This window comes from Plectropomus leopardus, chromosome 11, assembly GCF_008729295.1.
Source record: "Plectropomus leopardus isolate mb chromosome 11, YSFRI_Pleo_2.0, whole genome shotgun sequence".
NCBI lineage: Eukaryota > Metazoa > Chordata > Actinopteri > Perciformes > Serranidae > Plectropomus > Plectropomus leopardus.
In genome coordinates, this window is record NC_056473.1 from 20,140,817 (window position 1) to 20,167,917 (window position 27,101).

General features: G+C 40.8%; 1 protein-coding gene across 1 annotated transcript in view; it reads right to left on the bottom strand.

The window, feature by feature from the left end:
- The window catches only part of fgd4a (FYVE, RhoGEF and PH domain containing 4a), an 82,429-nt gene extending 55,328 nt beyond the window's left edge, over window positions 1-27,101 (bottom strand). The window contains exon 1 of the mRNA XM_042495951.1: window positions 26,980-27,101. Coding sequence (XP_042351885.1) covers window positions 26,980-27,082 — 103 coding nt within the window. The 5' untranslated portion in view covers window positions 27,083-27,101. The remainder of the gene's footprint in view (window positions 1-26,979) is intronic.

Here is a 27,101-nt window from a genome sequence, read left to right on the forward strand (position 1 = left end):
AAACATAGACATATGATGTAGTTTACTCTCCGTCTAACAATTCAGCTCTTTGATGACTTCTTGTACAGAGAATAAGCCAATTAGCTGAGTCTTTACAGCATGTTTATGGTGAACTATAGTGTGGGGGTGGCCAACTGGCAAATGTAAGTGTAAAGCCACTTTTACTCTGCCTCTTCAAGGCATTATTCCGCCTCACCGTTTTATGTACAATCACAGAATTGGAGGAACAAAGTTGACTCGCCATCAAGACGCCAGTAGACATATCAGCAGTGCTGATTTGACGTCTGTGTAGAGGGGACGACTAGCAGGATGGGACAGGTGTGATGTTTTGATGTGTTTTGTGTGCGACCTACAAGCAGGAGAATTAAAATGCAGCTTGCAGCAGTTAGCAGCTAACTAAAAGAAGAGTAGCAGCTCAAGAAAGTCTGCAAAATGGGGAAAAACTTAGGTCCATGAGCTTCTTACCCTCTGAGCAGAAGATGAGATCAGCCACCACATGACCGGGATGGTAAATGATTTTTATTTCAATGTCATGCCGTTGACAGTATTTATAAGGTGCTGCCTGACGTGCATGTTTTAAGTCACACCAGAGGCCGAGGCTGTTGTGTTCCATGTCACGCCTCTTCTGCTTTCAGAACACCAACATGTTATCAAAATCACACTCTGTGGTGGCATTATGCTGGCGTTGTTTAGTTCTGTATGAAAAAGTAAGGCTGGCATTTAGAAGAGTCTTTTTCCAGCCCCATCGCAGGATCTTTGTTTAAAAAAGGCTAAATGTTCACCCTTTTTTTTAGCTTTTATTTGGTCTCCACTAACTGTGCCTGTCTGCTGCTGGCAAAGTAACAGCGGGTTTTAAGAGCTTTGTAGCTGAAAACAGCTGCCTGATGTCGCAAAAACAAAACTATGAGTTTGGTAGAGCTGCAATTAATTATTGTTTTTGTTATCGACAAACCTGTGTATTTATTTTACCAACTAATTGATTGGAATGAAGTGTTTGGTCTGTAAAATGTCAAAAAATGTGAAAAAGGCGAATTACAATATAAAGTGAAATCTTCAAGTTGCCCTTTTTGTCCAAACCAACAATCCAAAACAAAATATTCTTCAGTTAATGTCATGAATGACAAAGACAAGCATCAATTCATCAGCATCACATTTAAGAAGATGTAACCAGCAAATGTTTGACATTTTGCTTGAAAAATGACTGAAGCCGTTAACAAAGTACAATTTCTTTTAAATGATGAATCGACTAATCATTTGAGGTCTAGGGTTTTTAAAGTGTGGGAAAAAAAGTATTACAAAAATGTAAAGTTGTACTCTATGAATGCAAACAATGAGTTGCTGAGTCAAATGACTGACTGTTCATCTCTGCTGCAGGGAGCTAAGGGTTTGACACCATGACTGATCCCTTTCACATTACATACCATCACTGACCTTTTGTTATTATCGTTATCGTTATTAGTGCAGATTTAACATTTGCTTTCTTTTAATACTGAATACTCTCACTAGAAAGCCTTTGAAAAAATGCATGCTGTCCATGTCCACACAAAGGCCACAACTTGTAGTCGGAAGCCTTAGAGATAAGGTTTTGTTTCAATTGCAGATATAATTTCTTCTTAGTAAATTTGAGCAGTGGACTGTGGGTCTCCCTTGGCAAACGCAACTAAGAATCCTCCATAAAGTCTTCAGTTTCAGCTACAAAAGAGTCTGCCTCAAATTCCACCAACTTAAACATGTGCCTCATAAAAATCGTACATCATGTGCAGAAGCTGTCCATCTACTGTGTGATTCCCAGCCTGCACCCTACATGGCCTCAGCATGTGAAGATCAGCTTTAAGCATGATCTGAACATGCTATCTGGCCCATGTCTAATGAGGGCAGGCTGCGCAGGCGCCTGGGTGTGCTGCGATTCTGAACCTGATCTGCAGCCCCACTGTTTAACACTTCCTGTCTATACTAAAGATAACACATAAAGAAAAAGAGATGAGGAAAGACAGAAAGTTTCTTGGTTTTCGCTGCAGTGATAATCACCAACCAGAGAAGATTAGAATTATATATTTAAATGTGCTCTGGATATCAGATGGCATTTAGTTCCATAACTGATCAAAGCAAACTTAAGTGAATTTGTACAAAAACAGAGTAAGTAACAGAGAGAATGAGATCAATGAGAGTCCCATAATTGAGATCCAAACAGCAGTGTAGAGGTAGTGGACTCTGATCACTGGGCACTGAGAATCGGGTCGATTAACGAAATTAGAGTATGCGATAACATCGACAGCCAGCATTCATTCGCTCCTCCTTTATCTCTCTCACTTCTCACTTTCACCTTAGCCATTTATTTTTTCTACCAGCCTGTTGTCTATTTATCTATCACCTTCCTTCTCCTTCTGCTCCCTCCATCTCCTCCTCCAGCTCCCTCTGTGACCTGACCGCCTACCTTGGAAAACAGATCACAGCTGCTGGGCAGGAGCTCCCAAATGTGTCAATCAATACCCTGTCCACCCAATCACCACGTCTGACTGGGCCCCAGCAGGCCAGTCTGTTCATAAATGAACAACAGCGGTTACTCACAGCATGCTCTTTCATGATAAGACCGGACCGAATGGATTTGAAATGTCTCACATTTTAATTGCGGATACGTGGGAGTGACGCAATCCAGCATAAAAGACCACTACTCTGTTTACATGTAAAGAACAAAATACAAAGAAATAGAAAAAGATCTGATTATGTCTATAAAAAAGCAATATACTCCAGTAAACTCAAGCACCCCAGCTGCACTCATATTTCTATTAATTTAGTGAAATGATGCCCCAAGGGTATTTCTTCCAATAATCGAGTTTCCATTCTGTGCAACCCATTTTTAAGCAAAAATGTTTACAGAAATAACCATTTAACTTTCCATCAGCTCAACAAAAGTAAATGACTTCCTGAACTTCAGACAAAGCTCCCTCTCCTAAAAATAACCCCATGAGAAACTCTCACAATCTGATGCAGATGAATATATTGTTGTTACTCATCTGATGCTGGCTACGACTCGCTCTGTCTGACGGGGACAACAAAGAAATGCACTCAATCATATTGTAATGCACTGAGGAAGAGGCACAGAGCCACAGCAGCGGCCTTGTGCACAGGAGGAGTGACAGCACGTGGCATTTGCGAAAGGTCGTGGTGGACAGATATTTTGTCAACAGCATTTCAGAAGATTATTTCTGTTACGCACTGACTGAATTATTTGCAGGGATGATTATGATATTTGCTTATCCAGAAAATGCAGTTATAACTGAAACTGTGATGTTATAGAAATTTAACCTCACTGACCTTTTCGCCATTATTTGTGCAATCATAGCTTAGCAACAGTAACTACGCACAGCAGGGCTGTCAAGCTTTCACTTTCCACACATGTTGACTTGGTGTACATGGGATATACAGAACAATACTCTATAGAAGTTGGACGTTGGTATCCAAAACCAAATACAAGAGAAAAAGTGTGAGAAATGGACAGTATGTTTTATGTCTGCGGGATATAAGAGAAATGTGCAATATGTGATAACACAGAATATCTTGAGAACAATATTACTTGTGAAAAATAAGTATAAGGTATTACTCAGTTCTGCCTTTCTGATGCTTTTAGAATACTTCTAAAAACTGCTTTTGAAGACTTTTGAAAAACCTTTGAAGAATTATGCGATGCAGTAACACCTCTTGTAGCACTTCTTGCATCATGCCCGAGGTATCCAGTTCCTACCGACAAGCACACAGCCACAGCATCACGTGACCTATAAAACTGAAAAAGTGTTTCCATCGCAGTTTTTGCAAAATATGGATTTTTTCAAATCGCCTGAAATACCACCTCATGCAAGCACAAACACACGTGTTTCCATTAGGTATATATTATATTTGCAACCCACGTACTGATGCTTCTGTTTCATTCCTTGTCATAGGACAAGCTAGCTCTACGGCAAAGAAAAAGTGGTTTATCTCCGTCTATCACCTTTGGATAATCTGTGAATGCTGACATTTTCTATGGGACATGCAGCTTGAACATCAATATTTTAGCTCAATATTAAGTTTGTAGCCATCAAGTTTTAGAGTTCTTGGTTTAAAACTAGTCAGACTGAAATGATAAAAAGTCTTCTGTTGAACAAATCACAGAGCTAAAATAGACATGAGAAGTTTGCTTTAGTCTACCTTTGTCTGAAATCAAGGACCCACTGTTACAAAAAATGACTTAACTTTGAGTGGTAAATCTGCAGAGAATGGAAAGCTTGACAGGCACAGCAACAGTAACAAAGAGAGCCGGTGCTTAGTGAACAGTCAATTAATTCAACTCATCCCAATTCAGATTAAAACACTCCTGATGAATTCTTCATTTCGCTCTGTCTGTGTCTCTTTGTTTATCTCCTTTTATTGATTCCGGCGCATTGAGGAAACACCAAGCAACAGAGATTCATTAATGCTAAACAGATTTGTCTCAATGCATTATGGATGAAGTAAATAGATGGTGAATATAATGCCAATCAAACAGCGTGGGTAAAAACTTGTGGCTCAAACAGGATCATTGTACTCGGTATGAATGAGCCCCTCTGACTGGAAGCACTGGAGCCCATATTCTCAGTGCAGAGCTGGAATGCACAGAAAACCCTGCAATGCTGTAAGCAAGCCTGCGGGCGAGCCTGCAGCCAAGTTTGGGGCACTAATGAGGCAGAGAGGGGAAAAGAGAAACTAACTTAACATTTAAAATGACATGAACTTCCTCTTTAGCTTTTCATGCTTGAACTAAAATGATGTCCCCTCTTCCTCATTTCTGTCACCATGCTTGTCAAAATCTTCTCTAAAACCAACATCTGCAGTGCACATAAACTGAGTCACCTGCTTTCCTGTATTCACACACGCACAGCACTTAATCTGACACGTCCTGGTGGAATTAAGTGTCAAATAGTATCAGCATTTCTTGTTTGTGTCACTGGAGGCTCAGAAGAAAGGAGAACCACTGTACACAGAAGACAAAATTACAAGATGATCGGCTGCTGCCACAAACTGACCTAGTGATTGCTGTGTTGCTGCAATGACACAGCATTTTTTACTTCAGCATGTAACGAAAGAAGAGAAATGAACAAAATTATCCAAAAGGAAAAGGGGAGAGAGAGGAATAAGGGAAAGTGAGGAGGACGAATCTGATGATAATTAAACTGCAGTTGCTAACAGCATGACATGACAGTCTGAGACTGACTTACATGCAGACACTACATAAATGCCTGTTATAAAATACAAGAACAAGTCATAATGTGGGGGTTCTTTAAAAGTATGTCCTTGCATGTACATTAGCATTCATTTCAATGAGGCTATTAACACTCCTTCCTCCTTTTACCTTCCCTTTAGAAACAACATGCTTGTTCCTGTTTAATCCCATTTTTGGTCACATCACGTACCTGGCCCCTGCTGCATTTATGATAGGTTCCCTTCAGTCTGAGAAGCGATACTGCGAGCTCAGACATAACCTCTGATCCACAGTTATATATCAAATTTCACTTCATTCGACAACATAAGGAGGTGAAGAGAAGGGTGATAAAGAGGACATGTAGTGAGACATTAAAACCGACAAATCTGCTTATGTCTTTGTCCACTAATCCATCGGAGTCTGTTAATGTAAACATCTTTGTGGAAAACTGCAATACAGGGTCACTGGCTCACATACTGGCATTTGATTCATTTTATCTGATAAAAAATATAAATGTGACAGACATAAGTCTAGGGAGCAATCATTTGGGCTGGGCATTGTTTCAAAACATACAATACCAATCTATATACCAGCACCCTTAAAGTGATAGTGATACTAACAAAGTTCTTCATTTGATACCTTCTTTTCTACTTATTTGATACCCTTCATTTTAATGGAAGTATTCAGTTTCATAAAATTCACCACACTTTCATATGTTATGGTGGCATCTCCGAACGCTGAACTACCAATGCTGTCAAATACACTGCGCTTAACTTCCCGACAGACTGTGTAAGTTATAGCTGCTGCAGTAGTGGGCCAATCACACGTTGCATTAAAAAAAGAATGCGTTGATTGGCTATGCGCAAAACTACACAAATAGTCACTTGTTTTCTAGATCTGGATATGGAAAGGAGCAATTGCAGGTAATGTTTGGCTGAAGAAGTTTCTATACTACTTAGTACTGGCTTGTTTTGGTCGATACCTTAAAGTTAAAGTACCAGCCTATTCTCATTCTAAACTCGTCAAATACCGCCGCATGGTGATTTCGGTGTCAGACACCAATGCCAAAAGCCATCTTTTGCAGACATATGATCAGAGGTGGACGGTATCAGTTCATAGCGTGGCCAGACGGTAGCTTTGAAGGAAGTATGGTAAGCTGCCAGTCTGCCAGACGGCACCTGTCGTGGCAGTATGATACGCCACTGGGTGGCGTCAGTTTGTAATGAGGACAGACGGAACCTGTTGCGGCTGTATGATACACTGCCGGATGACATCAGTTTGAATGGCTGTCATGAACAACATAACATAACGAGCAGGAAAGTCTATATAGGGCAGGCGTGAGGGGCAGCGGAAGGGTCCAACATACCCTGGACTTTCATCTGTGAGCCCACAGTTGGCTTTCTGTGTGAAAGTAAAGCCAAACTATGATTTTTTTCTCTAAACCTATCCATGTACTTAACATTGACAACAAACTATGTAGGTCTGAACGGCATTGACCGAACTGTGATATATGACAAGCTGGGATCAGAATGTGCTGCTAGTACTGATACCTGATCAGATCCTTCAGTCTTACACACCAACCCCCAGCACTCCATGACAACTTTTTCAGTGACAACAGCAAGTCTCCCCTTTAAAAACCATCACTGATTTATATTTGAGCCACAGAAACATCTCCATACATAACTTTTTTAATGCTGGAAGAAACTCTTCAGTGGGGTCCCACACAGACCCAGCAAGGAGCCTTGTTAGTAGAAGGGACCGCTGAGTGGTTGCCTCTACAGCAGCTTAAACAGCAGGATCTGGTAACACCAATATCACTGCCTGCCTAGAGTGCAGAGGAAGCACTACAAAAAATATATTGCTACAGATAAAGTTAATGGTTTCAACTGCAGAGATAGCTAGCCCAATGAGTTTCAGTGAAAGCATGCAGCGGAGAGATGGAGTGAGGAGATTGAGCCTATAGAGAGAAAAAAGGCATATTTTTGCTTTCATTTGTCTGATAATAAAAAGTGATTATTGAAACAATGTAATTTGTTATATAAAACAACATTGTAAGCATTTTCTCTGTGTTGTTGTTTGCAACCAAGATGGAGTGCAACAACTAGCAGCAGTCAGGATAACATCTTTCATCAAGAGATTGTATTACAGCTGTAATGACAAGGTGACTTTAAATCATAGTTTTGTTTGCAGACCAGTCAGGAGCAGCAAGCCACAGTGTACACACACATGCACAAACACACACAGACATCCACACATACACACATGCTCTTGCATACTTTCCCACAGCTCACTGTGGACAGCTGAGGCCGATTACGCCAATCATGGCAAACAGAGTTAAGTGAAATAAGCAGCAATAGCCTCTACATGCACTAGCATGCGTGTGTGTGTACGTGTGAGTTGCAGATGTGTAGTGCACGTCTTGAGACAGCCTGCAGCTGAGAGGCTCAGTAAACAATGCCTTAAAGAAAATTAATAGTCCCCTCCAGCCAATACAGCTCCCACCGCCTGCTTAGAGTACCCACAGCTCTCTCTTACACACACACACACACACACACACACACACACACACACACACACACACACACACACACACAGTTCACGCACATATGCAGCCACCACTGCCACACTCAGCCGTCACCCGTCAGAGGAACTCCTTGTGGTGAGATCCAGGGTTTGTCTTTTGTGATGTGTGCTCCCCTCTTTGTTAACCATCAGCCTCAGCAGGCGATATGTGTCTGTGTGTTCAGAATAGCAAAGGCTTGTTTCAATGTCTCTGTGGTCATGAACCACCCACATTTTGTCTCTCAGCTCTGTTAACCCAACGCCCTGCGGCTGCATTGTGCACTCGATGGATACAGCGCCCCTGAGCTGGCTGGTAAACCGGTCAAAAAGACAGAGGCACTAACCTGAGTGGAGCTTGTGTCCGGTGAGATCAGTGAAAGAATTAAAATCCACAGCTAGACAGAAGTGAAAAGACCTCTCCTTCCTCTCTCTATCTCTCAGCGCTCTGTCGCGCGCACTGGCAGGTTCAGGCTCGTGTTAAACTGCTGCCTCGCTGCATTGGTTGCATCCTCCCTTCCTTCTCTCTCTCTCTCTCTCTCTTTCACACACACACACACACACACACTTGCACACTCAGTGACAGACTGACTCGCCCTTCCATTCAACCTCCCCGTTCTCTTCCTCGGATGCCTTCCTTCTTCTTTCACCCTTTCCTCATTCCTCTCTGTGGCGAGTGAAGATAATCACATTCCAGCGGAGATGGGGCATATGGTGGGGGAGCGACACTCAGCCCCAGAGTAAAGCCCCCTCTGTGTGTGAGTGTGTGTCGCATGGACAATCAGTCCCATTGTGTTGGGTAAGGGGAGGGCCAGAGAGAGGGGAAGAAGCCAATGGCCGCACTCATCTGCTGTCCCTGCTGCTGCTGCTGCTGCTGCTGCTGGCTATAGCAGATATAGGTGATGAGCATGACACAAAATAACCCCCTCCAGGACGAGAGGCGAGGGGGTGACACAAGAAACGCAAGACATCTAGGGAGATCGAGGTGATGGAAAATTGATGCGTGTCTTATGAAGTAAAAGCCTGAAGTAAAGGTTTCTGAAGTCTGAGTAATAATTTGTCGTCGTACCTCGCAGTGGCTTCTGTGATGTGCTTTGAACTCCTTTCTTCCAGGGTTCACACTGAGGAGCACAGTGTAGGATGGAGGTAGCGGTGGATGAAGAAATAAAGTCCACCCACTCTTTTCCCATGACAACCAAATCAGTGGTTACACACTCCACACAGGAGTCACAGAGAGAAACATTTACAGAGAGGACCAAATATTCAGATGTTATTTCAGTCTAGATTGATGTTGTAAAAGGCGAGCGCTGTCAAAAGATGCCTTTTGGGGTCAAGTCTCAAGTCCTTTAGGGCAAGTTCAAGTTAAAAGTCTTCATAGGCAAACTCCAAGTCAGTGACCCTTAAAATTAAACACTTCACTTTTAAAGCTGTTTTAATAGTTGTATATATACAAACCTCAAACCATTATATTCAATCTCTACAATCTCTAGGCCTAATAATTAAATATTCAATTCATGTAGCTATGTCATGTCATGTCCACCACTTTAGTCCACACTAAAATATCCCAACTAGGGATGCACAATATTGGATTTCTGTCTATCTGATATGCCTTTATTTTCCAACTCATTTGAGCAGAATGCTGATACTGATACCAATATTTGCGCATATGATTTGCCACCTAATTTCAGAGAACATCAAGTCTCTCCTGTAGTGGAATTAACATATTATTCCTTCTCCAATCATGTGGCCCACTAATGGCAGATGCAGACATAAAACATATGCTTTCTAAAATTTATATGTTCACCGGGCTAAACGAGAAAGATACTTTAACCTAGGTTACATTTGAAACATGCTTTATTTATTTTATGTAACAACTTTTAAACAAAACTGTAAAATTCATCTGACTTTAGCAGCCTTGGATAAAATATTTTTTGCACCATGCTATAAACATGTTTATTTATGCTGTAAAGTTGGACATTTTAACATGGGGGTCTGTGAGGAACGACCTGCATTTGTGGTCAGCCTCAAGTGGTCATTCAAGAAATTGCAGTTTTTGGCACTTTGTATTGATTCATTGTTTTTATCTTTATATTAGCATGCTAACATACTAAGATGCTAAAGATCACAGCCAGAGCATTGACAGTAAGTGAGCAAGTTAGGTCTACAGTGAGTCAAGTCTCACAGCCGTCAAGGTAAACCCCCTGATCTGAGTCTCAAATTTACAGCTCTTGTGTAACCCTCTAAAATTTCAGGAACCAACTCTTTTTTGGGTAAAGGTTGATGACATTGCATGTCATATTTTAGGTTTTAAGCTGATTTCATAAGCCCAAATACACAGACAACCCACAGAGAACCTCCAACTGAGATGCAAGGATAAGAAAATAACAAAAAATAATATAATTTGAAAAGATTTGGGGGACTGCAAAAGATCCTTTAATAATGAGATGCAATAGATGTATCGCAGTGTATTTTCTCTTCTTCCATTATCACTCATAACTGCGCTCACCGGCAGAATACAGCCGACTACAGTGCAGACAGAGCTCTGTTGTGGTTGGCTGGAGTGGCTTAAGTGTTGACATGGTGAGAAAGAGCGCTCAGTTCTCATTTTGTCAAATCTGTCTGTGAAAATGACCCGCAGGCCCTGATAAGTGTTACAGTGGCACATGGAGGGAAGTGTTGCTTTCACAAGTTGTGTGAAGAAACATGGTTTTTGTTGAATCCTAAACACTCAGTCACACCTTCGCGCTTGCCTGAAAAAATCTTTATGTCTATTCCCTTTGTCCATTTCTTTTCTAATCCAGACTGGCAGCCGTCACAGTCCTGACCTCCTTTCTATTCTCCTCTCTGTCATTGCAGCTTTTCACGCCTTTTATTAACCGTGATCCTCCATCTCGCCCTTACTGATCTCCTCTCCTCTTATCTACTTTTTCATCTTACGTCCCATTTACCACAGCTGGAAATTCAGCATGGGGCTGCTGATTCTCTGTGTAATGATCCAACACACTCTTTATCATTAACCCTTTGTAACCAGTGCCGGATATGGATGCCCATTAAAATGAAATCCTTTCAGCAGTTACATGAAACGACCTGTTCAAAGCCGCCATACGTACACACTCTAGTGTCACACACACTTTGATACACACTGTGAGACTGTGCAGGCCACATTACACAACACAGTAATTAGTGACCGGAAAGGCCGAGAGAGTCAATAACTATATCCAGATGTCACAATCAGCAGTAGTGTGCATGCTGCCTGCATGTCTCTACGGACTGGAAGTGTGTGTGTAAACCACATGCAGGAAAGCAGGGTTCTACAGAAATAACTATGCTCAGTCTCTTTCTGGCCATTAACTGCAGAGCCATTACACCAGACAGGTTTGTGCTGCTGCTCTAAGGTCAGACAGCTTGCAGCCATGCATGCTCTCATATCCACACAAAAACTCATGCAGACTGATGCTGGAGCATCCATGCTCCGGGCTCAATTGGAGAGCCCATATTTCTTTAAAAAATGCCATTAATAAGCCCCAGGAGTATCTAAATAAATGACTAAGTTAGACATGCAACACTTAACTATCAATTTGATTCCACGTTGAGCACAGATTTGGCATGCAGCATTTCTGTTGTGTGAAGTACAAGTAAATGAGGGTTGTAATGTAGAGCGACACAATTAATGACATATTAATGAAAATTCAGAATGACCAAGTGCAATACCGATATCGCAGGAGCTGCAATTTTTTTGATAAGGGTAAAATGTTTCACAACATACCATCAAACATTGTGGTGCTATAGAGATGCCACCAAATCATATTCCAGACATATAAGAACATGCTTGTTTGCTACAAACCCCAGCAAAAATTACATCATCATCATTTTTAAATTTTTATTTCAGTGAAAATGAAATGCAAAAATTCACACTATAATCGTGACTCATATCGCAAGTTGCAACATTCGGTTGAAGAGTGCTGAATCAGAAGAAAATTGTGTGTCAACACTGTTTAAGCCGAGCTGGGTGATGAACGTCTCCAGAAGTATCTGCATCATGTGTTTGTATTATTGGAGGCAAACTAACACACTAAGGTGCGAGTCCTTCATGTGGCCTCAGACTGGGCCGAAGCAACAACATATACGAGTGATTCATTCATAAAGTACAAAGATTTTGACACCTATAATGTTCCTGATTTAGTTTTCTGCCTTTAGGCTTTTACAAGCAGGAAATATTGCCAATTTCCAGTGTTCAAATAAATGAAAAAAAAGTCTTTTGTTTTCTCCCCTGTATCAAAAACATAATTAACCTAACTGAAAGCTATACACAGCTCCACTTTTTTAACTTTAACTCCAGAGATGAATTTTAAAAAGGATAAGTGGGAGATTCACTGCGAACACAAACTCAAAACTGGAGTAAATTCATGAATTCATGTGTCGTTGTTTGCACCTAAGGCCGGACACAGTACTTCAGGACCTAATTATGCACTGTAGTAACTGTCTTAATCAAAAGTGACAGGGGAGGATATTAAAAGAAACCCAAACTCAGCGTTACATTTATCCTAATGTACTGTCCCTGTCAGCTTGCAGCCTAATTGGTGCTAATTCTGTTAAAAACTTGTATAACATTAGTGAGAGTGCTTGCACAGTCGGAGCTGAGAGTTAATGTGACAGCACATGACTCAGAAATATTCAGCTTCATTTGAGTTATTCAAGAAAAAATATGTTGGTATTATCCCAAAAAAGTCACAATATTCACAGAAATATTATAAAATTATAGAATACTTTCTGGCTGTTTTTGTCAGCAGTTGCAGTGCAAAGGGCTGTTTTAGCTGGTACTGTTTTACCAGGAAATGACTTTCAGAGGAATGTCGGGCATTTAGGGTGTGGTGAACATTTGAATATTATGTTAGCAAATCATACCTCCTATCAGCCAATGCAATCATTGACTATTATCTACAGGATGGCCTATTGTTTCCATGGTGACACTTAACAGAATAATTGATTCTCAGACAGAGAGTAATGGACCTGCTTTGAGTATCCTCTTTTCAGTATGCAATCTAACATGAGCATGCAGGCATATATATACAGGCATTACCGTACAGCAGGTACACATACATGAAGATAGCCCACAAATCCATAGATTTAATTTACACCACATCCATGCACTGACACAAGGAGGCATACAAATGAATGCAGAAAGAGACACTAAGTCACAAATACACGCCTCTTGGTATGAGAAATGCAATCAAACACTTAATGCACCTGCTGCATGCTGGTAGATAAGCCCTTCCTTGCTGCTTTGCAACCACAAATTTATCTGTTGTCACACACTGTGAACATCAGTTTTAAGAATCCCCTCTATATCTATATCCACACACACATGCACACACACTCTGCCTTATTCAAACTCCCTCTCTTGGTATCTAGTTAAGTTCAAAAGTAATTAAACATGTAAGACCACTGTGTTGGACGTTCTGTGCACCTTATTTCTGCCAGAATCAAACTCTCCTCTTCACAGATGGTGACCATGAGGCTCTCACATGCATGAATGTGCAGATATCCGCACACCTTTGACTGTGTGAACGTACTGCTGGTAGCAGAGAGGAAAGTTAAACGTCATGCAACAGCTTCCTGAACTTTAACTTTAAACAAATTAATGCTCAATATCGACGTACTGGGCTGCTGTTTTAAGTTTAATTTTATTTATACATTGACTCAATAATTTAAACTTGTGTTTATCAAATCAAACTAGCAATGACTTCAATTATTCAATGAACTCATTTCATTGTTGGAACAGTCAGACGAATCTCACATCCTCTATCGGGTTGTGAGGAGATTTGGCAAACGGCATAAACCTCTTATCTTCAGACACATTTTTGCCTTTAATTAGAAATGGTATGGGCAGTGGGTATTTGCTAGACATGGATTAAAACTATATTCACTGTGATCCTTGTTGAATTTCTGAATTCATTTAGTCAGATGGCCCTTCAGCAAATTAACAGAAGCACATTAAACCAAAAAAAAGTCCAACAAATCATGTTAAATGAGTCTCTCTCATTGTGCATTGGACCAAGCTTGAGGGACATTAAAGCTGTTATCGCTTTCTCTCTCTCTTCTATGGTTTAATCACTGTGTTTTGGACAACTACCCCTTTCAGTCAAACATTGATTCAGCTCTGTTTGTAGGTTACTGCGCAGATATTGGCTTTATTAATGTGAAGGAGTTAATACAGTTGGGTGATTATTTGAGTAGATTTTATATATCAAATCTCACATTGTGCCCTCAATCAAATTAGTTTAAATTAAAAAGTAAAAGGTCAAAAAAGAAACAAAACAGCAACACCAAGTACAAAGCTGCATTATTACTCCTTGGCCACTTGGGAGTGATGGAACAAGCTGTGAACACAACACAACACAACAGATGTACAAAGCAAAATTATCATGTATCTGGATTAGTGTTTCTAGGCACCTGGTGAACATAAATCCAATATTTACTCTACTTTTAGCAGCTGCCCCACTATGCCCATCAGCTAGTCACTAACTTTACTGTTACTTCTAGTTGCTGATGGCAAGGTTGTATTTCCTAGGATAGAAAAGGCATGACCTGCCCCACTCACCCTCTGAAGGCTAGTACTTGTTGCCTTTGGTGGTTGGGTTGGTTACGTTTAAGCATGTGGAGTCAGATTTGGTAAAGGTAAAAACATGAGGGTAGGCCAATCTGAGGCAGAGTAGGGTGGATCATGCCTTTGCCATCCTTGGAAAAACAACTTTGCGACACATGTAGCATTATGTGGATTCAGCTTGCCCCTCCATCCCCCCCAAAAACGCTTGACACAGGAATAACCAGAACCACCAACAACCAGAACAACAAGCTGAAAGATGCTAAAAATGCTCCTTGACATAACAAAAATAATTTGTTCAACTGTTAAAAATGTTGAAATTAAATCCTCAAAGGACAGCAGCTCAGTCTGTCTATGGAAGATTTTCAAGACTTTCCTTTTGGATTTACTTTTTCTTCCTGTATGGCTCTGCTGATTTGAAAGCACATCAACTTTTTCAGACATCCAACTTGTCAAAACCACTAAACTTTTCCAATATTTTTTGGCAGTGTCAGCAGTGTTTGAATGAAAGGAAACATTCAGTCGATTTTGGGTTAAAGGATTCCAATTTCATTGATTCAGTTGGCTTTTAAACCTCACCTCGCTGCACTGCAAATGGTTATTTTTCATTTTTTGGTACCCCACTTTCAAGCGTGAAACAACATAATATATGTGCATATATTTTCTTCTGTCCTTTCCTTCCTTATGCCTCACTGCCTTCCTCCCACTCATCACAAACACACACGCACACTGCCCACCTCACACTTTTCTCTACCTTCTTTCCACTGCAGCTGGCATTTCCCCCTCGCCTCGCCAACTCTGCTGCATCTCTACCACATCCACCTCCACCTTACCCCCACTGTCCATCTCTTTCTTCTCTCTTTGGCCTGAGAACAAGGGAGGGGGGGCTCTCTCCCTCCTCTCACACACACGCACACACCATTAATCAAACCCACGTCACTTAAAGTGCATGCACGCTCACCAGCACACACACATACACACACATTTGGCATGCACACACTTTATTTGAGCCCTTGCTGTTTTCATTGACTCCCCTCCTCCTCCCAGTGCACCATGCACATTATGAAGGTCAATTATGAATGATGGGTATTGTCTCCACACACACACACGCACGCACGCACGCACGCACGCACGCACGCACACACACACACACACACACACACACACACACACACACACACACACACACAGAGGAACAAAAGCTACAAAGATGCAGCAAACAAGGTACAGGAGCTGAATCTCCATCTCTACAGCAGCAGGGCACATCTGTCATGAGGGCAGAAGAGGAAACGGATCGGCATCTGCCCCTGCATCATAGGAACACACCCACTTTGGATTGGGTCCCACAATCAGCAACACACACACACACACACACACACACACACACACACACACACACACACACACACACACACACACACTATACCACCCCCGCTGTCACTCTCCCCCTGGAAAAAAACAACAACCTGCCAAAAACAATGTTGACTGTGCAGAGCCAATCCTGAGCGGCGCTCAAAGATGGATAACGCTAGACACCAAATATCCAGACACCAAATTGATTAAACTATTATAACCATCTCAGCATAGAAGAAAACGCTTGGTTACGTTCATTATCCACCTTATCTTTCTCATCTTTCCTCGCAGTAAACACACAGAATAAATCCCACGATAATCCATGCTGAATGAACTATAAGAGTTGAGAGCGATCACTGAGAGCGGTTCATTATTTTCATGTCTTGGAGTGCATCAGTGGCAGTACATGTGTGTGTGTGAGTGCAAAGTACACACATGAAGGATTTTAAAAAGATAAAGGGTTGCATTGTTTTGCTCCCTTTTTTTTAGATGCCAGTTCATCAAGTCAAGTGCCATTGCAATCATGTGAATTATGACAGTAATGATTACTGATTTACTTTTCTTGGTCAATACCGTGCATTGCTAAAATACCGTACACACTGCATGAATAAACTGTATATGAACTCAAGAATGCTACCTCCTCCATATACTCACCTTTATACTCTGGCTGCTGCAGCGAATATTCAGTGTAGATTTTACACATCACATCCTAGCTAACAAGACTGACTGCATTCCCCTTTTCATCATTTATCACAGAAAGCTGGGCTGATCAGCTGCTCAGTTCTGACAGGCAACAGGCAACGTGGGAGAATTAATTTCAGCGAGTCATACATCTGTACTGTGCTGGCACTGGCTTTAAATGCTAATGAATACAGTTAGCTTGAAAGCGCTGATTACTGTGGGTAGCGCTATTTGCACAATCACACTTGGTAAAACAAGTGCACTATTGACCCGAAAATATGTGTAACCTGGTATCATATACCTTTTGTATAGCATTATTGAACCCATCTTCCTGTACTGTGCCACCTGCTATTTTACCATGTTCAACATCACCAATAGAAACAAGCTCTCTAAAAATCACCAAGGAATCTTTTGAAATAATTGGCCTTTCCTCAAATCTCATATGGTTCTCATAACTATCTACTGTTCAAACATATATATATATATATATGTTGATGAAGATTCTCAGTAATCCAGGTCATGGTAGACATAAGTGCAGTTTCATTGGAAACTGGAGTCCATTTGCCAAAGAAAACAGCACTTATGGGCATCATAAATAAATAAATAAATAAGTAAATAAAAAGAACAATTACATGTAACACTCGTGTGCGCTCTGATAGCAAGTGAATCCAATTTTAATGTGTTCTAGAGCCATTAATTTACTGTACTTCAAAAAAAAGTTGTTATTTTTTTTTTTTTTTTTACAAACTCACTTGCGGCCCATTTAGAATGGACCCACAAATGACTTTTGGACCGCGACCCACCAGTTGGGAACCACTAATCTAAAGAATGTGGAGGCCTTTAAAACTTGTGTATCCACTGAGTATGTCTCATTGGAATGAACAGGCTGCCATCTTGGGATGCTGTGTCCAGATCTCACAATATATCCACTGCTGACAGTCCACACATTGGGTTAATTTCTGATTACTCAGCTCAGTAGGAAATGAATGAGCTTTGTAACTTGTGTTTGCTTGCAGAGATTCACAATACTGATATAATGCAATTGTCCTCTCACTGTGAGTGTTTGAGGCACCACATTGTAGACGCTTTTCATTTTTATGTTAGTCTGGACTGTGTCATCTCTAATTGGATGTATATGAGAGTGCCCACACAAAGAGGAGGCATTTTGCCTGTTGACATGTTAGAGAATATAAATACATGCATGAGCAGATGTCCTAAGTGTTGCTTAGCAGCAAATACATTTCTCGAGGTGTCTTGTCATCCATCAGTAAAACAATCTGAGCATGATGTCAGGACTCAGGCACTCAGGAGGAATGCTGATCAATGTAGAGAGAGAGAGAGAAAGAGAAAGAGAGCGAGAAGCTTGAGGGGAAAAAAGAAGAAAATAACAACAAAGGAAAACAGATGATGGAAGAAAGAAAGAAAAGATTGTTTTCCTGGGGGCACCTACTGTAGAAGGGATGACAACCACACAGCGAGACTCAGCAAGTGGAAACAAACAAGGATACTAAATTTAGCTCATCATCAACTGCAGCTGACTACCTGACTTTCTAGTATTGCCTCCAGACTCAGGCATCCACACATCTGTCCTATCAAATGAGAATATATTGTGCTGTCAAGGCTCTGAAAATCTGAAGCTTGAGCTCCAGAGCCTACACAAGGAAGTCAGAGGGGAAATTAATAAGTAACCACACTAAGAACAACCAGTCAAGTCTCTAAAGGCTAAAGTGTTCATAACACAATCAAAATATTGTGGATGTACAAACATGCACATTTGAACTAGAAATGAGGCTAAAATAAAAGGTCCTGAGCATAGACTGCATATAAAGATGGACGACATGACAGCACCCCGAAAGTGTAGCCAAACTATTTAGCTTACCTGCTGGTAGCTGGCTGCAGTGTAAAGATCATATGTCAAATAAAACCTTCCACACAATGATTTCTATTATTTTAGGTAGTTCGTGTGTTGTTTATTCTATAAAGTTTGGTTACAACAGACAAGGGTCTGGTGCCGTGATTGACAGGTTGCGTTCAATGCTCATGATTGGTTGGCTGGATGCATAGGCAGGAACTTGATAATGTAGAGAACGCTACTGCAGACTGTGGCATCTTAAAATCCAGTCATTGGTCCTGAGAGAGGTGCTGAAGAAAAGTTAAATAGTTTATATCCTTGGCTGCATGGATGTTTCTAACACATTTCTGCATATCAAAAATGTATTTTTTTTTGCATATTACAAAGTTTGTGTAAAGTGCAAGGGAGCACTAATTAATTTGAAGTGTTGCAAGCATGCACGTGTTATACTTAAAAGGTAATTCTTCCTGTAAATGCTGCAGAAATAGTTTTTAGTCTTTAAAAACAAATTCTGTGAGGACCATGAATATCCAAAACAAAAATCAGACCAAAGTATTTCAAAATACCTTGTCGTAGTGGTCCATGAGAAATTGTTTTTACATTAAAACAAGAGGAAGACAAAAAGTCAGGAGGTCAACAAAAGCATTTGGTATCTGTCTCTGGAGATTATGAATGTCAGTATTAAATGAAATAACAGATTGGACAGTCGTAAGATACTTGTCTGGGCTACATTGTTCAACAAGCAGATGGACTGAATGACATGGGCATCTTCTGGCTCTGCAACAAGCAAGGAAAAAAATGTAAAATATTTCGAATACATTGTGTATTGATAAGGATCCCTTTAACTGTTTTTTAAAAGAATTCTGACCAAGACATGACACTTTAAGGTTCAAACTTTCCGACGGACAGACTATTTAATAGTTTTCAACACTACCTCAATAACATCTTTGGCATCTGTGCACTGTAATTTTTTAAATTATTTATTAGCTGACATTTACATCACACCAACATAGCGATAAATCTGTGATAAACTAATACTGACTGATATTGGTATAGCTCTAATTATATTTCTATTTTGTCAAAATCACCTTATTACTGCTAAAGGGAACTTTAAACTTCCCAATATGGATGACAATTCATCTTAAAGCAACACAGTTTACCACAAAAGGAAAATTTCATCACAATGTGCTATTGGAACTACCGTTTTAATGCTTATTTAAAAATACTATACTACTATATATACTATATAATACTAAAAGTGGGGCGCCCATTGGCTCACCGGGTAAAGCAGGCACCCCAAGTTCAGAAGCTATGTCCTTGCTGCAGCGGCTATGGTTTCAACTCCAAATTGCGGCCCTTTTCTGCATGTTATCTCCTCTTTCTCCCCCTTTCACACTTAGCTGTCCTTTAAAAAAATATATACACTGATCCACACATATGAGCGAATATGTGCTGATTCTAATAAATTGTGTTACTAGTGCTTGTGACACCCTCTCCCACATTGAAACAATGAGCGTGGTGAAAGGACCCGGTCCTGCTGGTGTTCCCAGCCTTTTCCTTCCTGCCAGTGCGAATGAAAGCCGACTGCATCCCAGTGTTTCCTCCCCTCTGCTGTTAAATAAGGGTGACTCACCCTGACTCACGAACCATGCACACCATCCTAAGAAAGGTGCACAGTTGAGGGGTTGCATTGCTACAACACACACATACTCACACTGTCATTGCCCCTATATGCTGCATTTAAACACACACAACACAGACGCAGTTGGGTAACAGGCCATCAGGGACGTTGCCAAAGGGCTAGAGTGGTTGGAAGAGGGTCTTAAAGGGGGAAACAGTTCCCAGGCCTCTGAGAACAAAACTGTCTTTTTTTTCCAGCCTGGTGGATTTAAATGCCCCCTCACACAGCAACAGGCCAGTCCACATGGAAACCAATGCTGTTGCTCTGTGAATCAACTCTCTCCAAGTGATGTTCACTGGAACGAATGCATTTACCAAACACTCACATTGGCAAACTGCTGACTGCTAACAGAACCTGATCTAAAAGAAATATACTTCAGTGGGGAGAAACCTTTTCAGATAATTTGATCTCGTTTTGTGCTGCCCTAGCAATTGTGGTCAAAGGGAACAGCAACGCATCAGCAGAGTGGAAAATAAATGGTCTACATGGGAGAGCAGCCAGATGATAACATTAGAAAATGGAGAAAATAGAGATTAGCTAAATGCCAGTCAAACATGGATAACACAGCAGCAGGGATTAAACAAGTCAGTGGAATGTTTTATGGTAATGAGAGGTGAGTCACAGATGATGTTTGTGAAGGGATGGGTAGGAAACCATTTCCCCACTTATTAAGAAGACTTTTACATTTTAACACCACATTAAACCGAGTGTAAAACAAAATATGGAGTCTCCAAATCTTACCATAACAGCAGAGCAGACACATCTTTGTGTTTTTACCTTTCCGCCTCCAAAACCAGTACTTGCGCCGTCGTTTCATTGTCAGTCCAGTGTCTTTTATTTTGAAAAAAGGACCCAAGATCTCCTTCTATCATAGATTCAACCAATGACAGTGTTCATCCACACAGTGTTGTCCAGCCCGTAAGGATCACCTACCCGAGGCAACGTGTCTCAGACAGGATCTCCAGTAACCAGCAACCATCCAGTCCATGTTGCATCCGAGCCGGTGGACTAAACGCAATAAAAGCAATAGATTGAGAAAGTGAGGTGAATAAAAAGAGTTTCACTTCCTATGTGAAATTGGTGGCCTAACATACACCTCTGTTTAATAATTTCTCCCCTTCCTTCCTCTGAGTGGCCAAAGAGGCAGAGGAGATCCCCTGACAGGTCGTTACGCTCAGACCTCCTACTGCTGAAGAGCAGAAAGACAGCACCGTCACCCAGCTGCTCACACCTTCACATCTTTCAGTCCTCTGGCAGACGGGATGTCCTTAATTTCGCAAAGGTGAAGAAAAAGGTTGGGTTACACAACTGCCCGACATCTTCTCTGTAAAGTTACTTCCTCAAAGTCTTTCTTAGTCCCTCGGGGCAGGTCCGAATTCTTCTTTTCTGAGCTCAGATTGAGCTTGTACATACAGTAGCTTTATGGAAAAAGCCCCACAGGCTAACAATGCCAGTCAGGAGAAGAGAAGGAAACGACACACTGTAGTCAGGAAACCCTAGCTGGCGCGTGGATGGAAAAATGGTACGTCAGATATTTAGGCTCTTAGTTAACTTATCATATCAGGATTCAAACTGAGTCTGCTCAGACTCAAATCCAGCTCATAAGGTTTGGAGGTAAACTGAAAACTGACAGTAAATTAGTAAATTACAGATTACATTTGAAAACCATGTGGCCTTGGCTCATGTGTGACACCTAAAGGAAGTGTCGGCTGACTTTTGTTTTTAACCCACCTTTTTTGTTCTGGAGTAATTTTACACATTTCTATACAAACAATCTAAAAGTAGCTCATTGTTAGTTTCCTCTCTCCACCTCATTGTTTTCCAGCAGGCAGCTGTGAGAAATGTCCCCATCTTCACAGAATCACAGGACTAGTGTGTGTTACAGAGTGTGTTACAGTGACTAATACTGGTCTGCTAAATTTCTGGTTTTTTTTTTAATATCCCAGTGAGCCGAAATAAAATAACTAAAAAAAGCAAAAATAATCTGCTTTCAAATGGAAGGATCTCTTGGTTTTATTAAGACAATCAAACAAAACTGTGAACTCTCTCTTAATTGATTTGGGAGCAACAGCACAGTATCACACTAGATATATTTTATGTGGATGGTTGCTTTGTTGCAAAAGGAATACATGACTGCATGTGTTATCACACACTGAGCATGAAGGTCCACCTGCTGGTCGGCTGGTGAAACATTTCTGAGCATTTACCTCCACCTACTGGAACATCTGCAAACTGGAGTCCCTCAAACTTGATCCTGAATACCATGTTTGTGTCAGTGTGTGGTGTGTGTGTGTGTGTGTGTGTGTGTGTGTGTGTGTGTGTGTGTGTGTGTGTGTGTGTGTGTGTGTGTGTGTGTGTGTGTGTGTGTGTGTGTGTGTGTAACCGCTGAGGGATATTACCATAGACTGTACAGTCTAAGGATATTACACATACGCACACATGTAGTAGCCGTTTCCTGCTGATTGCAGCCTACACCTACTGTGATCATTAACTGAGTAAACTAACACCCACCTCCAAACACAATCATGCCAGTCTAAGACGTCTCTGCCAGACAGAGTGAGTAAACACTGGGAAAATGTTCACATACGGAAATGACTTAATCCTGCGTTCCTTAGTAGAATAAAAGTTATGTATTTAGATGGATATCCACGTAGGTGTGGTGCTTTTTATGGCTTTCTGCTTTGTACGCCTGAAAATACAAAAATGCTTTGAGCTACGGACCACTCAATTTGCAATAACCTCACATATGACAAGAATAATATACACCAGTCACTTTGCATGAAACAGTTGCTCCAAAACATCATCAGACCTTTGAACATCAACACATAACACAATAGCAGATAAAGTCATAATGTTCAAGTGATGAAGATCAATACTTTGATAACTTCTCTAGAAGCCTATTTAAAGCCTCCTTTATGAGAAGGCTTCCTCCTCACAGTCTCATGTCTGGATCATGTGCAACGAACAAAGAGGGGACAGGACATTGTGGGAAAACATAGCTAACAGCAGGAGCTATGAAAACAAATGAATGCCAAAAAAGCTTAAAAAAACAATTAGTACGGAAATGTTATTCCTGAGGCTACTTTAAGACTAAATAAAATCATATAAACCTGAATGCAACGTTGAATTAAAGCTTTAGCTGCAAATCAACAGCATTCTTAAGTAAGATTTAGGTGTTTCAGACACAGCCAGCAGCTTGAAATGTAGCGTACTGTTTCAGTTTTTTAAAATTGTTATTTTCTATTGTTCTTTCACCAGCAAAACAGATCCAAAAATACAAACAGCATTAGAAAAGCTCTTCATGGGCAATGATAGATTGTTGTATGATTATATGTTAAATTATCTTTGTCTTTTTGCTTTTCCTATAGCTACCCATATTGACTCTAAAGCTCAACCTCAAAACAGAATGACTGAAATGTCATAAGATCTAATAGTAATTTAAACTGTCTGTTTTAAATCGTAAATGTATTTAAATGCACACTAATTGAGTTCAGTGTATTAAACTGTAAAGACGACTTAGACACATTATCACCTAAAGCTGTTAAGTGAACATGTTGGTAAAAATCTGCCTATTTTCACATCCATGAGACACAGCAAAATGAACATTTATTTGGAGGTGTGGCTTTACAGCTGCTAAATGCTCCACAAGGCTTGGGCTGTATCCTAGGTATTACGCCATACCGTGAGTTTTAGAAATCCTGAAGGTATGATTTTCAATACCATAAAAAATAAATATGCTTCCCTTTCTATAATACCTAAACAGAGATTTTGTATTGAGAGTGGTTTGATTGATTGCTTGCAAGTGGTTGGGATAATGTGACAGGACTATTAAAAAAGAAAAATGCCTCTGCCTTTGTTTGAAAATGTTGCCACGTATAATCTTTATTTTGAGATGCCTTCTTTAAACTACAAAAGTAGTTTATTAGCTACATGATTGTATTTAAAACATCATCTCTGTTCAGCCCACTGACGTGTCGGTATCCGCCATGGCAAGTGTCATCAGGTCCAGTCCTCCAGCAAGAAGGGTGCTTATTTCTTATGTATTCATTATTCTTTGGGCTATTACTTTAGTATTTAAGACCAACAAGACTTGTAAGCTAATTATACATTCGAAACCCTGCAGTGTAGACAATGATTACATACTACAATGACTTATAACCAGTAGCACAGCTTAAGCACTTTTTTTACACAATACTGTCATAAAACATCAGGAAGGTGTTAAAGAAAAGATACCCCCCAAGCCTGTGCTCCATATGTTCACCAGCTAGTTGCTAACTCTGTCTGTCTGCCGTCATAATGCTGGGCAGGTGGCTGTCAGGTCACAATTCCCCGTGGTTTCATCAAGCAACATCATTTTTTTAAAATCCAAATGTTAATATTGGCTGAAGTTCCTGTTCTTCTGGAAACAGTAAAAACCTTCCTTATACTCTCAGCATGGTTTTTATTCTAAGATGAACCTTCTGTTCTGTTCATCTGTTATTTATGAGACTGTAAGTCTAGTAGAAAACCATCAAGCAATTGAAAAATACTTTCCAAATAACCTTTTTACACATGAAGTGGTGCTTCTCCATGCCCACATCTCTGGTAGTTTATACTGATGTGGTACAGCAATGCACGGCGTATGAAAAGAAATCATCTTTGAGCCATCATAAACTGAGCTGCACAGGGGAACCACTATTGCTTGAAGTGAGTTAAAGCCAGCGGAGGACAGTGAGACAGTTCAGCTCAGGATGAATGGGCACCAGTGCAGCTAAACAATACCAGAAGCAGTAGGCTAGCAGGCCACACAGCATCTGATTCATACAGTCCCACTGCTTCTATGTTAGCGGACAGAAAACAAACAGACTCATTGTTGGAGACTGATACAGCTGTCCTCGCAGTAACACCAGCTCAAAGCTACATGCCCCTGAGCTATTTGTGCTGTAAACACAAAATACATTTCACTCCACGTGTGAGTAATAATAAGATACGTGGGCAAACTTGACTTCACACACGAGGGAGATGGAAACAAATAGCGATTATTTGAAGTGTGTGATAGTATTCAAAGATAGTGTAGTGTTGAGATTTATAGTGCACAACTCTGAGCTGTTAGGATATAATAATACTGATGATAATAATACTGGTTTGCAGGTTACATTGAGAGATGACTGAGCTGAAACAGATGTAATGACTAGCTGCTCCCTAACCATTTGTCCAAGAATAATGGATCTAAATATATGTGAAAAGAAATCTTCTCCTCATTAGCATACATAGGATGGCCTAAAAGTCTTATTATATACCACTCCAGTAAATCTTCAAAAACAGACCCAGATTTAAGAAGCCAAAACAACAGAGCCCAACAGATCTTTTTAAGTGTAACACTACTTCTGTAATATCCGTGGTCCAAGGCATGCAGGCTCAGCCAGGCACAATAAAAAACTGGATCATTAAGAGTCGTACCGAACCAAGTTAAGCAGAATAAATGTCCTGAACCAAGTTAAGTGGAATAAATCTAATTGTGGCAGGGGAAATCAGTGCTTTCACTTCCAAATATCAACCAAAGTTCATGTTAAGGTTAGTTTAATAACCACAAAAACAGCACAAAAGATGTTTACAATGGCTGAGTAATAAGAGTGGGACTACCATTTCGAATAAGGAGCAAAAAAAATGGGATGACAGGGGAAAAGGTTTCTGGAGCGGTGAAATAAGGTAGAGGCTGCCCATTTATGATAGAAAATGCAAAAAGCCTTTCCAAAAGCAATAAATAATCACAGTAACTGGCAGTCAGTCAGTGAGTACTGAACATAAACCTTAGCCCTTGGATTCAGCCCTGCATACTTTCTTATTATCTATTAGCCAGATCAGATGTCTTCAAATCAGTACTCACTATAATGTGCAGTATATTACCAGCTGGTAACACTGTGCAGTAGCGGGGGCAGATGCTGATCATTACAATCTACATTTAAACTAGATTCCAGTATTGCTAAAACAGTGATTCACTGACAGATAATATCTCTGGGTGTTCCAGTATCTATCTCACGTCCTGGCATAGAGCTGAGACGTGTGACTGAGGCTGACTGCCTTGTGAGCTGGGGCCACCTTGCCTGATCTTAACTGTGGCACCATCAACCAACCACAGGGCAAAGTTCACATTAAACTTCAAGGAAAGTACAGTGTTCTTGGCTGCATGTTAGCACAAGCACTCTGCAGTGCTGCAAGATAAGACACAGCCCAACTAAGCCAGCGCCTCCTGTTTCAGTCGGTCATGCCCAGACAGCACATACTGCAGGATTGCTGACATGTATTTGGATCCCAGTTTTCCGAGAAATATAGACTGCTTAATCATACTGTAGCCTGGGCAAACTTTCAGTTAAAGCTGCCAGGATGCAGAGATCCATCTGGAAGTCTTCATAGAGACAGATCCACTATCAGACTTTAAAACTGAGACACAGAAATGCACAGGGAGCTGTCAGAGAAACCGTTCCTGAGAGTTGCATCCTGAGCAGACAAAGTTCTAGGACTTCCTGTGAAGTGCAGTACTCCAGAATGAAAAAAAAACATGCCCTCCAGCATTTAGATGGTTACACAACAAGCTGGAGCTTGCCTCAGAGAAACATTCATACCTGCTGAGCCGCCACTAAGTCAGAGGTGGTGTGTAAACAAGGGCTACAATGTAGGTGTGTTACAGTCTGGCCATTCCGTGCTTTCCCAACCCGACTGACAAAACACATGGTGGCTAATACAAGACCTGTCATATCCAAAACAATGAGTCACCTGCAAACCAGTTTAAGACTATATAACCTGTAGCAATCCTTCCGATTTTCACCCATGCCTAAAACAGCAGAAGAGTACACGAGGGATTTTCCAAAGTGGCAGCAAACTTTGTCAAGATAAGCCAAACTTTAACGTTTTGATGAAGAAAAATCAGTAATTTAGAAATGACAACATAAGAAGCAAGCGTATGGACTCGCTTTAAATCATCTGCAGCACTTTTGGGTTAGTAAAGTTCTGTTTTCGTGAATAACGTGGTGTCCCAGCAGACCTTCAGCACTCACCTGTTTCCTCTGGCTCCACAGTGTCCACACTGTGTTGTTTCCTGCGGAAAGCGACTCTGCTGAAGCCCTCCATTTTCCTGTGAGAAACCGACCGCTCCAGCATCGAGATACTAAAGTGAAAC